This window comes from Aotus nancymaae, unplaced genomic scaffold (assembly GCF_030222135.1).
Source record: "Aotus nancymaae isolate 86718 unplaced genomic scaffold, 86718_ANA_hifiasm-v0.15.2.pri h1tg000131l, whole genome shotgun sequence".
NCBI classification, from domain to species: domain Eukaryota; kingdom Metazoa; phylum Chordata; class Mammalia; order Primates; family Aotidae; genus Aotus; species Aotus nancymaae.
Window position 1 is genome coordinate 11,453,709 of NW_026988546.1, and position 18,520 is coordinate 11,472,228.

Genomic DNA, 18,520 nt, shown 5'->3' on the forward strand with positions numbered 1-18,520 from the left:
GGGGTGCCGTGCTCCTGGTCCTCCTCCCCAGCAGGAAACTGGAGTAAGCGCACCAGCGAGAGGTCAGGCTTCTTCCCTCTAAGAGCATACTCTAAAGATATTGAGGTATCTGCTTGAATCTTTCTGTTTTCCTTAACCTTCCGGAAAGTCAGGCTGACTCTACAGATCCCACCATCCCTTGTCACCACCATGAGGTGGAGGCGTGATTTCTGGCTCCTGAAAAAACTGACATCGATTCCATAGCATATCCGAATAGCTAATGGAAACTGCTGGAAAAGCCAATACCCGCATGGAAGGCTCTGACATCTCAGGCACCTAAACGAGATCTAGCACAGTGACCCCAGGGTCTCTGTGGGAGTTCATCCACACTTTTGTCATTTTGAATCCTTCACAAAAATCACAGACCAAAACAAACTCTTATTCTGTAAACGAAGTTGAGGGATCCAACCCCTCTCATTTTTAAAGATAAGAAAACGGAGGCCTAGAATGGTTGGGCTATGTATTAGCTGCCCAGAATGGAGAAGCTGCTGGCCCTAACCAAGCCAGGCACTATGCATTAATAGCCCATGGTACATAAAGCCGTCTACTAACTCCTACACGTAAGGAAGGCAGAGTTTTTTGTTTTTTGTTTCTTTGAGACAGGGTCTAGCCCTGTCCCCAGGCTGGAATTCAATGGTGTAATCATTGCTCACTGCAGCTTCAACTTCCGGGCTCAAGCAATCGTGCTTCAGCCTTCCAAGTAGCTGGGACCACAGGTGTGCACCACTACGCCCTGCTAATTTTTTTAAAATTTTTAGTAGAGATGAGATCTTACTATGATGCCCAAACTGGCCTTAAACTCCTGGGCTCAAGCAATCTGCCCGCCTCAGCTTCCCAAAATGCTGGGATCACAGGTGTGAACCCTCATGTCCAGCCAAGGAAAGTGGAGTTTAAATCCATACAATCAACAAGATCAGCAAGATCAAGAAGCCTCCCTTTGAATCTATTTATCTATTTATTCAGTTCAGTTGTCAGTAACTAAAGTGCACTGTAAATTTTGCCAATAAACATGTGGCATCTTCCTCAAGTGAATCCGATGTTGACTACAGAGGAAATTGAAAAATGACTTCATTTACTCAAAAGCCCATTACTAGTTCCAAACTGTACTCCAAATCATTCAAGAATGGGTGTGAGAACAAATGCCCTCTAACACCCCTTCAAGTGGTCTGCAGACAGTGGTGACAGTGAGGGCATCTGAGGAGCACGTGCATCTGCTGTCCCTATGATTTCATGGCAGTCACCTATAGGTCCTTGGGAACGCAAACATCACACTGGTTTAGTCAGCTTTATGACGATTTCCCCAGCAAAGGGCCTCAGTAAGGGTGTAGAAGCCCTGGTTGTATCGGGAGGGGAGCACTCACTTTTTGTGCTTTTCTAGCCAGGCGGCACTGTCCGTCAGAAGACAAAAGTTCTCAGTGACCAGGAGGTCCAGCAGGCTGTCGTGGTCGGCCTCTGCATACAGTTTGAGCAAGGCTGTGTCGATGTCCTCCTTGTAGCCGTTTGCTACCTCTGTGCTGCGTACCTCGTTCAGGTAGCTCATGAGGAAGCGTTTGCACTTGGCCATCTTCTCCTGGTCCCCCTGGGTCAGCTGGTTCAGGTCTGCATACTCATGAAGAGGAGGGTGGGACCGGGTGAAGGAGGAGGAGGTGGGCAACAGGAAGGGGTAGAGAGAGATCAGCTCCCGGACATCAAGCTGGCCGCTTCTGCAATTACAGTGTCAAACTAAATGAAGCAAAAAGAGAGAAGAGTACACATAGGCACACAAAACAGCACTGGAGGGGAGTGCACGGCGGCACACGTTCACAGGGGGCTAGGGAGCTGGGGACAGGGTAAGCATGTCGGAGCGACCGTTCTAATCTGCAAGCACAGCAAAGCACCATCCAACTGGGTGTTGCCATCTGGCTTTAAAAAAGAACAGGGGACAAAGGTGAAAGACATGTACACAACTGGTGTGAGAGTTGAACATCAAAATGCCTATGATGAAGTGAATACCCAGCTGAGCCTGGAAACCAAGGCAGAAAAAGCAACACCTAGGATAATACACCATCAGTGTCTGCGCAAAGGCAGCATCACAGCTCTGCTGAAACCGGCATTTTCCTGGCACTAAATTACAAGCAGATTTGTTGAATGGTCCTTATAGAAGGGACTTTATAGAAACATTAACTTACAACTTCCTCACCAACATCTCACAACAGAAGACACAGAAGTATTCATGTGGCCATTTCTGTGGGGACTCTCGTAGAATTCCAGAGTGCAACATTGGGATGCAATGAACAGTTCCTTTCCCATCTCCTCCCTGGAAGCTGCTCATCTTGGCTACAATCAGAGCGGGAGCTGTGGATCTCAAACCTGGCCCAGCGTCAGACTCAGCTGCGGAAAACCTCCCGAGGAAACAGAAGCAGGGTCCACCCCACCCCAGACACACGAAACGGTGAGGAAGGACCCAGGATCCACGCTGGCTGCGATGTTCAGTGCATCCTCCTTCACCCAAGCTCTGATCAGCTGTCCTTCTCTACTGGCTTTCACCTCTGGCTGCCTTTCCTTCCACTCCACTCAGCCTCTCTTGACCTTCTATGGCTTGTACAACCCATAGGATAAATTTCAAACCTCTTAGTATGGCATTCAAGGCTCTTCCAAACTGATCTCAAGCTACCCCACAACTTCAGCCTCCAGCATCCCTCCGACACCCCAACACTTCTACTAGACCTACTTATTTTGCCAGTTTGTAAATTTCATGCCTCTCAGCCTTTGCTGTTGCTGTTCCCTTGCCTGTAGCAGTGGTTCTTGGTGGGAAGCAATTTTGCTTCCTGGGGAACATGTGGCAATGCCTGGAGATAATTTTACCATGACTGGGGTGTGGGCGTGCTATGGCATTTAGTAGGTAGAGGCCAGGGCTGATGCATTAAACACCCTGCAATGCACAAGACAGTACCCTCTGCTCAAAGATCTATCTGGCTCAAAAAGCCTACAGTGCCACAGCTGAGAATCCTTGACCTAAAGTACAATTCTTGATTTGAGAAATTTCTGCTCATCATTTTTTTTTTTTTTTTTTTGAGACGGACTTTCGCTCTTGTTACCCAGGCTGGAGTGCAATGGCACGATCTCGGCTCACCGCAACCTCCGCCTCCTGGGTTCAGGCAATTCTCCTGCCTCAGCCTCCTGAGTAGCTGGGATTACAGGCACGCGCCACCATGCCCAGCTAATTTTTTGTATTTTTAGTAGAGATGGGGTTTCACCATGTTGACCAGGATGGTCTCGATCTCTTGACCTCGTGATCCACCCACCTCGGCCTCCCGAAGTGCTGGGACTACAGGCATGAGCCACTGCGCCCGGCCCTGCTCATCATTTAAGATCCAGGATGAATCCAGTGAGGATTGCTCCACTGGCTGATGTGAGTGCAACTCTCCCACAACAGAGCGGCACCTGTGCTACAGGAAAGGCACACATCCAGTTTCCAAGCTAGAATGGGCACGCCAGAGAAGCAGGCACTGGGTCACCCTTCCATCCCTTGCTCTGACACTCAGGCCACATTTGCTGAATGAAAGAAGAGCTGATACAAGGACAGGCTGCAGGTTGCCTAAGGGAAGAGACACATAGTCCACGTCCCCAGATTATGAATGATCAGCGTTCTCTTAGTTACCAACCATAACTAGCTGGCAACTGTGGCCTCCAGTATGACACTGAGGAGTCTGAGGATGGGTCCCAGTTCGACGAGGGCAAGAAAATCATGATTTATTAGCAATATTTTCTGTGAGCACAGAAAAGGAAGTGGAATCATCTTTGTCTTAGGATAATCTTCTTCAAATATCAATTCTCAGGCTGGACGTAGTGGCTCATGACTGTGATCCTAGCACTTTGGGAGGCTATGGCAAAAGGATGACTTGAGGCCAGGAGTTTGAGACCAGCCTGGGCCACACAGTAAGAGCCCATCTCTACAAAAAATAAAAAAATTAGCCAGCAGTGGTGGCATATACCTGAAGTCCTAGCTACTCAGGGGGCTGAGGAAGGAAGATCACTGAGCCCAGGAGGTCAACGCTGTGAGGAGCTATGATTGCACCACTGCACTCCAGCCTGGGTGACAGAATGAGATACTGCTTCAAAGCGAAAAAAAAAGAAATCAGTTCTCTCAGTCACACTTGGACCAAAACCAAGCAGAAATTTAAAGTTAAGCCATTAAGAGAGTGAGGTGCAGAAGTACAGGATCATCGTCCTATTTACAAACAGGCCCCATATCTATTCTCTTACAAAATCTAGGATACTTCTAGGAATCCATCTGTGGACAATCACCTAATGTTTCAGATTAACCCATGAGAGAAAGAAGACACCTTGGGATACACCCATGACCCCAGTGAGGAGGTCTTCAATACTGTAGGGTAACACAAGATACAGCAGAAAAGAGCGTAGGTCCAAAGGGGCAAAAAATCAACTTAAACCCCAAAGCTACGGGTCTTTCCAAGAACAGAGAACAGCGCATAAGAGTTGCATAAGAAAAAGTGATATGGGGCCTCATTATTCAAGGAATGATTCTTTACTCAGAAATCCATTGTCTACACCCAATTTTGTAACAGAGTGCAAGATGAGAGCAACAGTGCATGTAAGGATGTGGCTGGTCGTGGGCAGACCTCCTACAGAACAGGCAGGGAAGGCATTCCGCTCGAGTCACTACTTAGATGAAAATATCTAGTCGTGGGCTTCCTATACATGTTATTTCTTAGATAGCTGTAAACTGTGCAGAATCTATTCTGGAGAGACATTCTGAGAACTTACTCTAAAGGCAGCACCTGAGTAGGATTTTTCAAGACTCTCAGAGCAGGTCTAACTTAATTTTCTGCCGAGAGTGCTGAGCAAGACCTGGGAGAGCTAACTCCTGCCTCACTGAGCTCTCAGCTGTGGGGTGATGGCAGCCTTCACGTGGCAGTGAGGCGTGCCTACAGGGCAGGCGTGGCAGGCGGGGGAAAGGGGAGAACGCACTCAACAGCCCACAAGCACGTCCGACAAGCACACGAGTAATCACAGTGCCAGAAGGGACCTCCTTAAGAGAAACTCAACTTTCTGAGAGCTGACCAGGAATAGAACATTGAGAAGGTCTTTAGAGGATGACAGAAAGTTCCATAGGTCTCCCAGAAGTTCTGTTATTTTTTTCCCTAAGCTCATAGCCTCTGGTAAAAATCTGTGGAAAGAAGTAAGAGTGAACCACAGTGCTTTCCCAGGAGTCCTTTGCGTGTTATCAGATCCACTCTTTAGAACTTTTTCCTGGCGAAACAATCTTGATGCTTCCATGGGCCTAGTGTCTGTGCCCTTCCTCTGCCCCATCTGAGACATCTGAGTGAGGGGTGACAACGATGAACCAGCATTGGGGGGGATCTGCTGTCACAAGCAACTCCCACCACGTCCACCTGAAGCACAATCTAACCACACAACACATCCCGCTGCAACATCACACCGGAAATGCAGGTTCTGGCCACAGAGGGACACTGTGGTGGCAGTCTTGCTACCAGCACCTCAAATTACCTGAAGAGCTCTTTAGCTTCCAGGAACTGAAGTTGTGCAAACTGTATAAATCCCGCCTGCTGCAGAATCCTTCTGTACATTACCTGCAAGGAAAGACAGATGTAATCTCTTAGCAAATCCTGAAACTATCATGGCAGGGTTAAATTTGTCTAACCCAAGCTAAATGTTCATTACAACACAAATGTAAAATTACAAGTTAAGGAAAAAACAAGGCGTATATGAAATTATATGTATCTGTCTCTTTATGGATTTATTTTCATAATTCCCTAGTCCTTCCCAAATGCACCCCTTGCTCTCTGAGTCTCCTCCTCATTAACTCACAGAGCTTCAATGAGTCCCTGTACTTGTGTTGCTGAGTCGGATATCAACAACCCTGATGTTTCTGGCAGTCCAGGAGCTGCCTGGCCTTCTTCCACTCTTCTGGAGTTGAACTCACAGTAGCACCTCTCAGAGACTCGCTCAGAGCACAGGGCTGACACATTTCATAACGAAACATAAACACCCAGGCTTTCTTAGCCAGAGATGTGGAAATGCTGCGTGTTCCATCTCCTGCTGGTGATGCCCAACCCACTCTAACAACCAACGTCCAACGCTCCTGCAATAAAGGTGCCAGTTTATCTTGTTTACTCCACTATGACCCACATTTCCATGACCGCTTTGTTCTCATTACATCCGGCAATAGCAAAATGCACGTTAGGAACCTGCCGTGTGGGTCCCACACCAGACCCCTCACCGTCCAGCATGGCTGGTGTCCGAGTCCTGTACATCGTCTGTACGAAATGGCTCCTGGACACGTTTCTTCACTCCATTCCTATAGATGCCACCACCATAGCCCGGGCTCTAATTGTCTCACGAGTAAAGACTGTGTTTTAATTACTCTCTCTGACTTAGACACCTCCTCCTTCCAACCCATCCTTCTGTTTGACAGCCACACATTTTGTGAAGGCACAGCACATACATCACTCACCTAGCGTCTCCCACGACTAGCCTAGCATCTGCCTTTCAGTCGGTGCTCACTGATCAACTCTCAGATCCATGTGTATGAAACTCCACTTCCGTTGTCACTCACTATCCCCATCTTACAGGAACAAAAATTCTGCCCAGGGATGTTAAGTTTTTAGCCCCAACTTACTAAAATAAGAATTGGTTGGACCATGATTTAAAACCAGACCTTTCTGATTCTAGAGCCCTAATCTTTCCACGCACTGATTCTTCCAGGTACACAGCAGGCAGTTGGTGTGTCACCCACTGAAGGCACAAGGGAAGTGGAGCCTCAGTGCTGAAGCGCTATCAATCCTGTTCTCTCAAATTACCTTTCAAAGGGCTTTCACTCAGCACCACAAGACAGAGTGGAGAAAAAAAAAACCACTTTCACTACCCAGTAGTTTTAAAAGTCTCTCAGAAGTATAGCAACCATTCCTCACCTACTTCCAGTAGAAATCCCCTTAGAGACGTAAAAACAAAGCAAGCTGCTTAAACCTCTCAGTTTTCTCTTTACCATCTGTCTTTATTTTCTTCCCTGAAACCAGACATTTCTGACCGAAAGACTGACCCAATTATACCACCTAACAATAAGCAAAAGGAAACGGGGCAAAAGTTCTGTTGCCTGGTAATACCGGTTCCATTTCTGAAAGCAGAAACACTGGAGGCCAGCCACTTAGCAAAAGGGATGCAAAGGACCCATCAGCTGCAGTGGAAGAATTCTCAATCACACCCAGGCTTGTTGAGGAGAAAACAGCTGAAGGGCAATTTATTCCTTACGGCGGTAGGATCTAAATGTCATCCACTCTTCCCCTATCTGCAGGGAAATGGAAATTACTTTTGTGGACACTCCAAATCTCCAAGAATAAGGGGTTATTTTCTATACTCCAGTCTGGGAATCCTACTTGCACACTTGGAAGGAGAATGCAAAGAAGTTCTTCATCCTGGATGTAAGCATCATAGATGCTGAAGCCTGGGATGATACAGAGAACACCGTCAGATTTCACCTAAAAATGCCTGATCAGAAACTTTACCAAGCATGGTCAATTCTTGGTTGTCTGAAGGTGACGGTCTCACTTCCAAACTGACTACTATGATTGATGCCTCCTCCTGCTTTTGGCTCAGGTGATCCCGAGCTATAAAACCTGGAGCCAGGTAGGGTGTCAGGGAAAAGATGAGATGGACAAGTACACATGAAGGACAGAGAACAAGAAAGTCGGTTTATCTCCAGAGCTAACTCAACAGTGGAAGTTCCAAGTCTCTATTTTCATTACCAGCTTATCCTTCACTATAATGCAGTGGTGCAGTTTCCCAAGTGAAGACATTAAGTCAGCAAAGCAGCCCTCTAAGGAGCTACTCTATGTCTACGCTGTACAGAGGCTGCAGGCCAAATGCCTCCACCAGGCTTAAGAGGCTGCATGGATTCTGGAAGCAAGTTGAAACTGAAGTCAAAATCCTTATTATTAGCATTATATTTCTGAACTGAGATTTCTTACACTTGTGATTTGCGGAATTGAAAGAAGATTCCAATCTAAAGATTTATAAACCTGTTTCCAAGGCTGCATTGTCTAAGTTAAATATCATACAAGCGCTTCTGGAGAGAACAGTTCTTCCAAGCACTAAATTCAAAGGGCAGCTTCTTTCAAGGCTCTGCCTTACTATGCACAGCCTAACAAAATACACAACCTTTCTAACTAACGGAATGTGACTCAGCCTTTAAAAGGAAGGAAATTCCAACACATGCTGCAACACAGATGAACCTTGAGGACACCGCGCTCAGTGAAGTCAGCCAGTCACAAGACAAATACTGTATTATTCCCCTGATACTAGGTCCCTAGTGCAGTCACAGACAGAAAGCAGAACGGAGGCTGCCATGGGGGCTGCCAAGGGCTGGTGGGGGGTGTAGGGCAGGGAGGTGGGGAGTTATTGTTCAATAGTACAGCATTTCTGCCTGGGAAGATGAAAAGGTCTGGAGAGGGATGGTGCTGATGGCTGCACAGCATTGTGAATACACTCAATGCCACAGAACTACACACTCAAAAATAGCTAAAACAGTAACATTTATGTTATGTGTATTTTACTACAATTAAAAAAAAAAATTCTCCAGGTAGATGTTTTTCCTTTACTGAATTTTGGTAGTAGCCAAAGGCTTCTCATTTCTGTGGTGATCTGTGCTGGTATAGACTGAGGTGAAACGCTCTGAAATCAGAACGTGGGTCTGAGTGCAGGCTCTTCCCGTCATTAGCTGTGTGGCGTTGGGTGGGTTATTCTGTCCCTCCATGCTGCATCTTCATCTTCATACAGGGAGCAGAGCCGCACAACCTCAGAGTTGGGGTGAGGATTAAGAGAGTGCAGTTGGGTGTGGCCGTCACAACAGTACCTGGCATGCAGTAAAGCACACAATAAATGTTGTCTCTCTCTTTTAGCACTTCTAACTAATGCCAGGCTTTAACTCTTTCCATCATCTTCCAGATCTGTCTGCTTGATTCTATTGCATCTCTGTCTGCTTGATTCTATCGCATCTCTGTAAGTAACGGAGGGAGGTGAATACATCCTTTTCTAATGAAAGAGCTGAAGAAAATCAGATTTTAAAAGAAGACTTCCCACAAGCAGCTGGAACAACCACACGATGGCAGCACCCATGCCCTCACGTGACAAGAGCCAGTTCCTCAAATATGGCACCTTAGGTGGCTACACCAGATCCTAGGCCAAATGTGATACAAAAACGCATCAAGTGGTGAGGCCTGGATAAGGAATACAATGGAGTCATTTACTGCAACTCAGAAAAATATTTTCTTCCAAGTCTGTAAAAACTAGGTAGGTCAAATGTGGGCTCACACTAGAATATTTTTCATCATTATAGTAAGAGCTTTTTGAGAAAGATGCCAACCAAATGAGTCTGCAAACACCGCAGCAGGATACACACCACGTAAACCCTGGAGCCAAGGGGAGATAAACGGGTACACAGGGATGATGAGGACTCCTGAGCCAGGGGCAAGGACAGCACGAACAGGCTGCCTCTCCCCTTCCTGAGCTTCCCTCTCCAGCTACGGCTGGTTCTTTAATGCAGGGGATGGGATGGGGCTAAGAGGCAGTGGGTTACCCTGACTAGACTATACGATCAACTGCAGACCTGGAGAAGGGAGACTGGCAAACACCGTTGTTGACAGCCAGCTACCAAGGCGCAGAGGACAGCCAGACCACTAAGATTCAAATATAATGCCCTATAACATGGAAAATAAAACACGAATATATGAGACATAAGTATCATTCTTGTAAGTATAGCCGAATTCTAAACACAAATTGGCATGAATGTTATCATTTTAACTATATTCATACCGCCCTTTTTTTCACTTATTAAAAAAACCATGTAAGTTATTGTCTAAACAGAAACATCTTTCCCAAAATATATTGGGTAGAACATGAGGACCGTGGCATTCTCCTTGTTAAAAAGGCAATGTGTCCTAATTGAGTAAGTTTGTAAACAAGTGTGCATGCATATGTATCTATATACACAAATGCTGTTACATAAAATGTATAAACTGAAATGCACTTAGTTGTATAGATATAAAATATATAACTATATCATGTATAAAATGATGCATTTATATATATATTTACATACACACACACACACACACACACACATATCCTTTTTGAGGATTCACAAAAAGATAATAAAAATGCAATATATACCCTCTTAGGGACTCACAATAAGTATTAGTATATATTGAAGGCTCTAAGAAAACCTTTAATTAAGAAACCTGATTAACTTAACCTTCCAAAATATAATCTTCCTCCCACCCTGCACCTGTTACTGTCCCTGCACGTGTTTGGTGAAACAAACCTGGAAGCCCTGATTCAGAAAGAAGCCTCCAATAAACACACACAAAGCAGGAAAGGTGGTCAATTTCCAACATGGGAATGGGAAAGGGAGGCAGCAAGGTAGTGGCAAGAAAAGAGGGAGAGGACACATAGCAAAATTTACCAAAAAATACAAAAACAAAAAAAAGGCCCAAACTCTTGGGAAGGATATATAAAAAAAATTGCAACATTGGGGACTTTTAGAGAGAAAAATGATGTGCTAAGGAAGAAAAGGAGACTTGCCATTTGATTTTTTTCTTTTCAAAATTCTGTACTTCCTTTTCAAAATTCTGTACTTTTCAAAATTCAAAATTCCTAAGTAATATATTCGATATGGCTCAAATTTTGAGGCATTCAAAAGGGATACAGTGAGCTCTCTCATTCCTGTCCCAGCCAGTAGATGCCCTCCAAAGGGAATCAGTTCTATTAATTTCTCATGTAGCCTTTCAGAGATATGTTACATATTGACGAGAAAATACTTTTACGCCATTTTAATAGCGGTAGCGTGTTATGCAGGCTTGCTTGCACTTTGTGTAACTTATTCTATCTTAATTCTATGTGTTAAGCCCTAAAGGCCTTGACACTCGTCCTGGCTGCACAGCGCTGCAGCTCCCCTCTGGGCCATAATACATTTAAGCATGCCCCACTGGCAGCCTCTAGGTTTTGTTGTTGTTTTTAAACAAACAACAAACAACTTTTTTAAGAAAAAAGTTTTCTGTATTTGTTATTTTGAACTTCAGTGATCAGATCTGTAATATACACTTCTGGATATGGAATTGTAAGTTGTTATGCTGATAGATATTCTTGAATTGCCCTCCCAAGAGACTGTATCAATTTAAATTGTTATAGCTGACACCTGAAAGTGCCAGTTTCCCCATCATTTACCAGTATGGTATTATCAAACTCTCCGATCTCTGATAATCTAATGAATGAAAAACATATTGGTGTATTCTTACTGTGCATACCCCTCTATGAGAGACAAAGCATCTTTTCACATATTTATTAGATAGGCAATTCCTTTATTTATTTATTTATTTGTTGATTTGTTTATTTACTTATAGATAGTTTTGCTCTGCCATCCAGGCTAGAGTGCAGTGGTGCAATGGCACAATCTTGGCTTACCGTAACCTCCACCTCATGGGATCGAGTGATTCTTGTGCTTCAGCCTCCCACATAGCTGGAATTACAGGTGCATGCCATCATGTTAGACTAATTTTTCTATTTTTAACAGAGACGGGGTTTCACCATGTTGGCCAGGCTGGCCTCAAACTCCTGACCTCAAATGAGCCTCTCGCCTCAACCTCCCAAAGTGCTAGGATTATAGGCGTGAGTCACTGCATCTGGCCAGCAATTTCATTTTCTATAAAATGTGTTCATATTCATTTTTCTATTGGGCTATTCATATTTCTTTCATATATCCCAAGGAACTCTTCAGATATTAGAGAAATTAGCCCTCTTTCTGTGCTGTAAACTACAAATATTTTTCCTAGTTTGCTATTTCTCTTGAATGTGTTTATAGGTTTTGCCATGCAGAATGTGTATATGAGGGAGAGAGTGTATGTGTGAATCTATTTTTTTCTTTCTGGATTCTGGGTTTTCAAATAAATTATCTTAAAATGTTTCAAAACCAGCTGGCATGGTGGCTCACGCATGTAATCCCTGCACTGTGGGAGGCTGAGGTGGACAGATAACTTGAGGTCAGGAGTTTGAGACCAGCCTGGCCAACATGGTGAAACCTTGTCTCTACTAAAAATATCAAAAAATTAGCCAGCATGATGGCATGTGCCTGTAATCCCAGCTACTTGGGAGACTGAGGTAGGAGAATTGCTTGAACCATGGAGGCAGAGGTTGTAGTGAACCGAGATTGTGCCACTGCGCTCCAGTCCGGGGGACAGAGTGAGACTCCTTCTCAAAAAATTAAATACACAAAATGTTCTAAAACCAAGGTATCTGAGGTGGTGATGGCTGTCACAAATAGAATGCTTGTGTCTCCCTAAAATTCCTGTTGAAACCATTCCCCCTAGGGTATTAGGAAGTGTAGTCTTTGGGAGGTAATTAGGATTATATGAGGTTATGAGGGTACAGCCCTCATGAATGGGATCTGAGTAGTGCCCTTATAAGAATCCTGAGAGAGCTTTCTTCTGCCTCTGCCATGTGAAGACAGAAGATGGCCATCTATGAGTCAGGAAGCTGGCCATCCCCAGACACCAAACTTGCAGCGAACCTGCATCTTGGCCTCCAGAACTGAGAAATACATGTTCGCTATTTAGGCTACCCAGTTTATAGTATTCTGTTCTAGCAATATGAGATGAATAAGAAAGTAAGGGTGTAGTTTTTTAATCTCTCAGACTCCTCTCAAAAAAGAGAGAGAATGACTGGTTCATAACAGCACTATTCACCACAGCCTAAGGTGGTAGTAACTTATTCATCAACAGGTGAATAAGTAAACAAAATGTGGTAAGTATATACAACGGAATATTATTCACTCTTAAAAAGAAAGAAGATTCATCCATGCTGCAACATGGATGAACCTTGAGGACATTATGTAAGAGAAATAAGCCAGTCACAGAAGGACAAATATTCTATGACTTCACTTCTGTGAGGTTGCTAGAGTAGTCAAATTCATAGAAACAGCAAGTAGACGTGGGGGTTGCCAGGGCCAGGTGCAGAGGGAATGGGTGGGCATACAGTGGGAAGTGGGAGGTGACTTTGCAGGCTCCAATTTGCCATGTGTGCCAACAAGGAGAAATTTGACATAAAAGAAATGCTTTGTTTGGGCCTCTAAGCAAAAAGATCAAGTCACTCTAAGGGAAAGAAATCCAGATTGCCATCAGATTTTTCACTGCAACTCTATCATGGTAGAACATATTTAAGTTCCTCGTTGAAAGATAAGATGAGTGGAGGATTTTATATCCAGCCAAACTGGCCCTCAATGAACTGTCATTGTCATCAACAAGCACAAACTCAGAGACAGTGTTCCCATATTTCTGTCGTGAAATATCTACCAGAGGACTGCTTTAGAAAACCAAAATGATTGGAAAGACATCAACAGAATATTTGATGGTAAGCATTCAACACATATTTATCCACAGAGCTAAGAGACCAAATAGCATGTGACAGGCTGGTTGCTCTGAAAAAGTACAGACAATATAACCATCAAAAAATAGGGGAGAATGGGAGATTACATAAAAAAGACGAGATGCTTGCTGACTGCCTTCTGGGTATCAGCTGGGAGTAAAGGGCTATTTCTCCAAAGCAGATGCTGAGGAACACAGGGGAAGAGTGATGAAGACGTTACTGGCTAATTTCAAACACAGTTCCACGTGGGAAAGCAACACACAACAGAAACCCTCCCAGAAAAAGAGAACATAAAGGAATTTAGAAGGTGAATAATATTAAGGTAATCATTAGAACAAAAAATACAACACAAACACTCACACCAAAAGACAGGTAAGAAGGGAAGAAGAAAGAGAGAGACAGTGACGGTGGGAAGAAGGAAGGGAAAGAAAGTACGAGGTGGGGTGGAAAGGGGGAAGAGGGAGAGGGAGAGAGAGAGAGAGAGAGGAAGAGAGAGAGAGAGAGGAAGAGAGAGAGAGAGAGAACATGCAAATAAAACAGACTACACAGTAAAAGGGGGAGGTATTGTCAAAGAAGTCTAAACTCAGTTTTTCTCTTCTCAGTTTCACTCTATAGTGAATAGAGTGAAAGATTTGTTTTGCAACAATATTGATTTACTATTTTACTTTTGAGCTATGTAAATATTTTACATAATTATAAAGCAAATTAAATTTTAAAAAGCAATCCCTAAAAAACTAAAAGTCAAATGAAACAAATGAACCTAACTACATATATAAAGTTGGTAGCAGAAGCACACAGAGAACTATCCCACATGACATTAAAACAGTAATTTGAGTATACAGCCTAGTGAGATTTTCCCTAAGTATTAAAACAAAACAAAAAAGCAAAGTAAAAACATTCATTGGATGAGTGTAGAGATATGAGCACTGACCAGATACCCAGCACACGAAGGAATCAGTGCTGACGTGGGGGAGTGACGACAATGGTACTGTGGTTACATTTTAAAGGGGGCATCGTGCTTTTAGAGACAGGTACGGAAATGTTTTTAGATGAAATGGAAAAAAAATCTAACGGAGTTCAAGCTTAAATGCAAACACTATCCATATTATGTCATAGAAATCGAGTAATTTTTTGTGTGACACAAACCTTTGTCTATAAAGCAAGATGTTCCTTTACTGTCTCTTGTTTTAAATACAGCATTCTAAACCGTAATGTAATTTAAGGCCTGCTTTCTAAAGTTCTGAGCAACCCTTTTGGAACTCCTAAAGAAACGATCCTTAATTCCAGCCCCACAGTCAAACTTCTTGACAAACCCCTTGCTAATTCAGAACCCAGAGAAGCGAAACCAGCCCTCGCTTTAAATGAAGGGAAAAGAGTGCAGTGGTGAAGAAGTTTACTGAGCTCGAGCTTTTCATCTTCTCCCTTCCTGGTTTCTCTTAGCATGGAGTCTAGCATGTGGTCACAAGCACTCTAAAACTAAAAGGAGCAATCTGCTTAACCATATGAGCTGAATCTAATCCTTTAAAACATACACATTTAGGAAAAGTCATTTCTAAACTATTTTTTTGCATCAATATTATCTTATTGTTTAAGGTTTCTATTTCAAACAAAAACTCTATGCTGCTAATCTTTATATCACAGCTCTGCTGGAAGGCCAGTTGGAAGCTGTGAATTACTCATTCATTCTTTCCTTGGTATTAAGAGAGAAGAACCTTCCTAGGACCTAGGGGAGGGAGAAGCATGGTGCTGAGGGGTGAACTGATAAATGGTATGTGCCATGTTCAACACACCTGTGCATGGGGGAAGAAGTGCTTAGTTCTTCCCAGAGGAAAGGGAAGGCTTAGTGAAGAGAAGATATTTAAGCAAGGTATCAAAACTATTTTATTGAGCAGAGAAGTAAACTTCAGTAATTGCAAGGTAAAGGGCCTCACGGGGGGCACCAGCCTGACTTTGCCAGCCTGATGTCCAGAGGCATGGCTGATCTGCGCCGCTGTGTCTCATCTGTGAAATGAGGACAGTGGTACCAGTCATTACCGAATTCTTTTGAGAGTTAAAACGACAAATGTTTTCAAATGCCTTGCAATGTTCCTGACATATAGGGCTCACTGGTTGTTCTCTTTGTCCTTCACCCTTTGAGGCAGAAATGTAGAATGTAGGCATGTGCTTCATAAGGGGTGTGTGTGTGTGTGTGTGTGTGTGTGTGTGTGTGTAAAAGACAAGGAGGCCACAGAAGAGGGTGGGGCCAGGCACACTTCTAGACTGTGGACTTTACCTGAGCAATGAGATGCCCACTATTTTAAGCAAAAGACTTGGTCTGTATTTGAGAAAGATCATTTCCATATAGTCGCAGGGAAGATGGACTGCAATCACACACGGAGGCTGTTAAAAATGTAGGCAAAAATGAGCATGGTCTGAACACCAGCAGTAACAATGGGAAAAGAGAATACTGGGTGGACTCGAGATAATTCTGAGGGTATATTTCCAGGGCTGGACATAGAAGCTTGCAGCAATACAGGGAGAAGTGGGGAGCACGTTAGAAAGGAAAACAAAAAAACCTCTGAGATATCAGTTGGAGAACAAGATGACTAATACTATCTAATACTGACTGTATAGCTCTACTCTGGCAAAAAGCATAGAGAAAAAAAGTAAAAATCAGATAAAGAGCAATGAAAGCTTCTGGAAGAAAATGTTACATACTTAAAGCATGCACACGGTGTGTGTGCAAGGAGGGGATATTCCACAGTGGCAGCTGTGAAAACCTTGGAATGTGGCCCCTGGACTTCCACAGGGGGAAGCTCGCAGGAGAGAAGGGGCTGAGAGCGTGCGCAGCAGTAGCAGGCCTGGGATGGGAGATCTGCCTCTGGTCTGCACCTTCCCTCCAGGGCACCCGAAGCTCAGCAGCTTTCTTCTTTTTGCCTTTGCTGCCCCCTGCTGAATGCTAGCAAATCTGTCTTGCTCAAAAGTTAGGGACAAAGATGAAAAGTTTATCAATGTTTACATGTAGAAAAGAGGTCCTGCCCGCCTTCACAGCCCACAACCATAAATCACACATCCTGTCTTCTTTCACTTTCAGAATCTACCCTTGGCTGCATAAAGAGCCTGAGGCCAAAGAGCATTTCATTCCACAACAATCACACAGTCATCTCTAAAATCTGACCGACATTATTGAGAACTTTTCATTATTAATTTCGATACTCATATAAAGCACATATACATATCAATATTATGTTTTGTTTCCCTCAGATATAGAGTAACCTAAACAACCTAACAACTGATCAAGTAATAGTTTTTAGGAGACTCGATTTATATCCATTGTATTTATTATACCAATTATATTTAAAATGAGTGTCTCTCAAGTGCATTAAAAATGTTCTCCTAAGGAAATCAACTAGATGGGGTTCCTACAATATCAATTTAGTTAGTAAAAATGGTTAGCGATATGGGTAGTAAAGCTTTTCCTATAGATGATAGAAATCTAAACTTTAATTCAACCCCTTCCTGACAAACACAAATTCTAAATTCAGAGACAAATTAATCTGACCTCACTTTTTGCTTTCTAAGAACTATGTTCTTGATCCTTCTCTGAAGGTCCACGGAAGAGGAAAGTTGATTAGAAATACAAGTCCATATCCAAAGTAGCAGAATTAAGTCAGAGGTTGGACCCAACTCATCCACTGTTAGCAGTGCCTTCTCAGTCACAAGCTGTTCAACCGCCCTAAAGCCTGATTCCTTATCTTTACAATGTGGATTTGTTGAGAAAAATTAAACAACAGACGTAAAAGCAGTGTGTACAGCCTGGTACACAGGAAGGGCTGATGCATGTTAGTTAAATCTGAATATCCTCTAACTGGTGACTTAGAGGCATATTTCTGTGACCAGTTAATTACAAACCTGAAATTTTTCCTTTGGAATGTTCCTCCGGGCTCCTTTTGCTAAAACCAAAGCCTCTTCTACTCTGCGGCTTGCTAGAAGATCCTGTATTTGTTTTTCCAAAGGTAATGGAACCAAGATGTAAACTCCTTTACTTGTGGCAACGATCACTCTTCCTGGGAAGAAATTCAGCATTGTCGGAAAGAGGAAAAACATATTGCCTGCAAGAAAGCACACTGCTTTCCCCATACTGGATATCATTATCTGATTTGTTGAACAATTTTACCATAGTTTTCTGAATGGAATCCCTACAAAAATTATAAATTATAATGCTTTTCTTTTTCCCACACTGTCAACTGTCAGAAAATGGCAAACTCTTACTATGACATTTCCAAAGAATACAATCTTGTTTTTAATACCTTTTTTTAAAATTGAGAAATGCTGGTAAATGTAAGATCAGTGCGGTAAACACATAACACATAGTTCAATGAAGATGCAGAGTTCAATCAGGGAACATTATCAATAAGAATACACAACATTTTTAAAACATTCTTTCTCCTCCAAGTTAGTTCACATAAAATTAAAATTTTAATGCAACATTCTGAAGCATGAGATAATATTTCATACTCACCTGCCAACCAAAAATACCTCCAAAGTCTTGCCATTAATGTATTCCTCTCCCTGCAATCCTGCTAGTTAACCTGGCCCACGGCCAACACCGCTATCCTCATTTGATCTGTGAGCTTCTCCACAGGTAGTCTGCGGAGGAGTCAGAACTGCAGTCCGAGACTAGCTCCTACTACTAAGCTTCCCAATTAAATTTGGCTTCCTTCTGCAGAAACTTTCAGCTAAGCACCACCTGTTCATAGGGAACTATTTCTTTCTGTCTTCTGTATCACAACTAAGGCAGTTTTTCTCATTCTCAAATGACATTCTGTCCCTCCTCTGCCTAGAGTCACTTTGTGTTCCCAACCTGGGTAGGTTCCATCATCTTCCTCTGTGTGTCCCCCACACCCTGAGCCCACCTCTACCACTCAACAGGCACGGCACCACAATACCGCTTTGTGTGAGACCCCAGCTCATGAGCCAGAGCCCCGCTGGAATTAACGCACTTAATGACGGGAACTGTGAGTCTTCTTATCTCCTCAGCATCTATAAGACGGCACTTAACACAGCA

At 43.4% G+C, this 18,520-nt stretch overlaps 1 protein-coding gene across 2 annotated transcripts in view; it reads right to left on the reverse strand.

Annotated features, from left to right (window-relative positions):
- TGFBRAP1 (transforming growth factor beta receptor associated protein 1) overlaps positions 1-18,520 on the reverse strand; it is a 62,330-nt gene that overhangs the window by 14,515 nt on the left and 29,295 nt on the right. For both annotated transcript variants that reach the window (XM_012471483.3, XM_012471484.3), the window contains exons 4-6: positions 17,365-17,519; positions 5,551-5,633; positions 1,401-1,742 (exon numbers count right to left, since the gene is read on the reverse strand). In XM_012471483.3, coding sequence (XP_012326906.2) covers positions 1,401-1,742; positions 5,551-5,633; positions 17,365-17,519 — 580 coding nt within the window. The remainder of the gene's footprint in view (positions 1-1,400; positions 1,743-5,550; positions 5,634-17,364; positions 17,520-18,520) is intronic.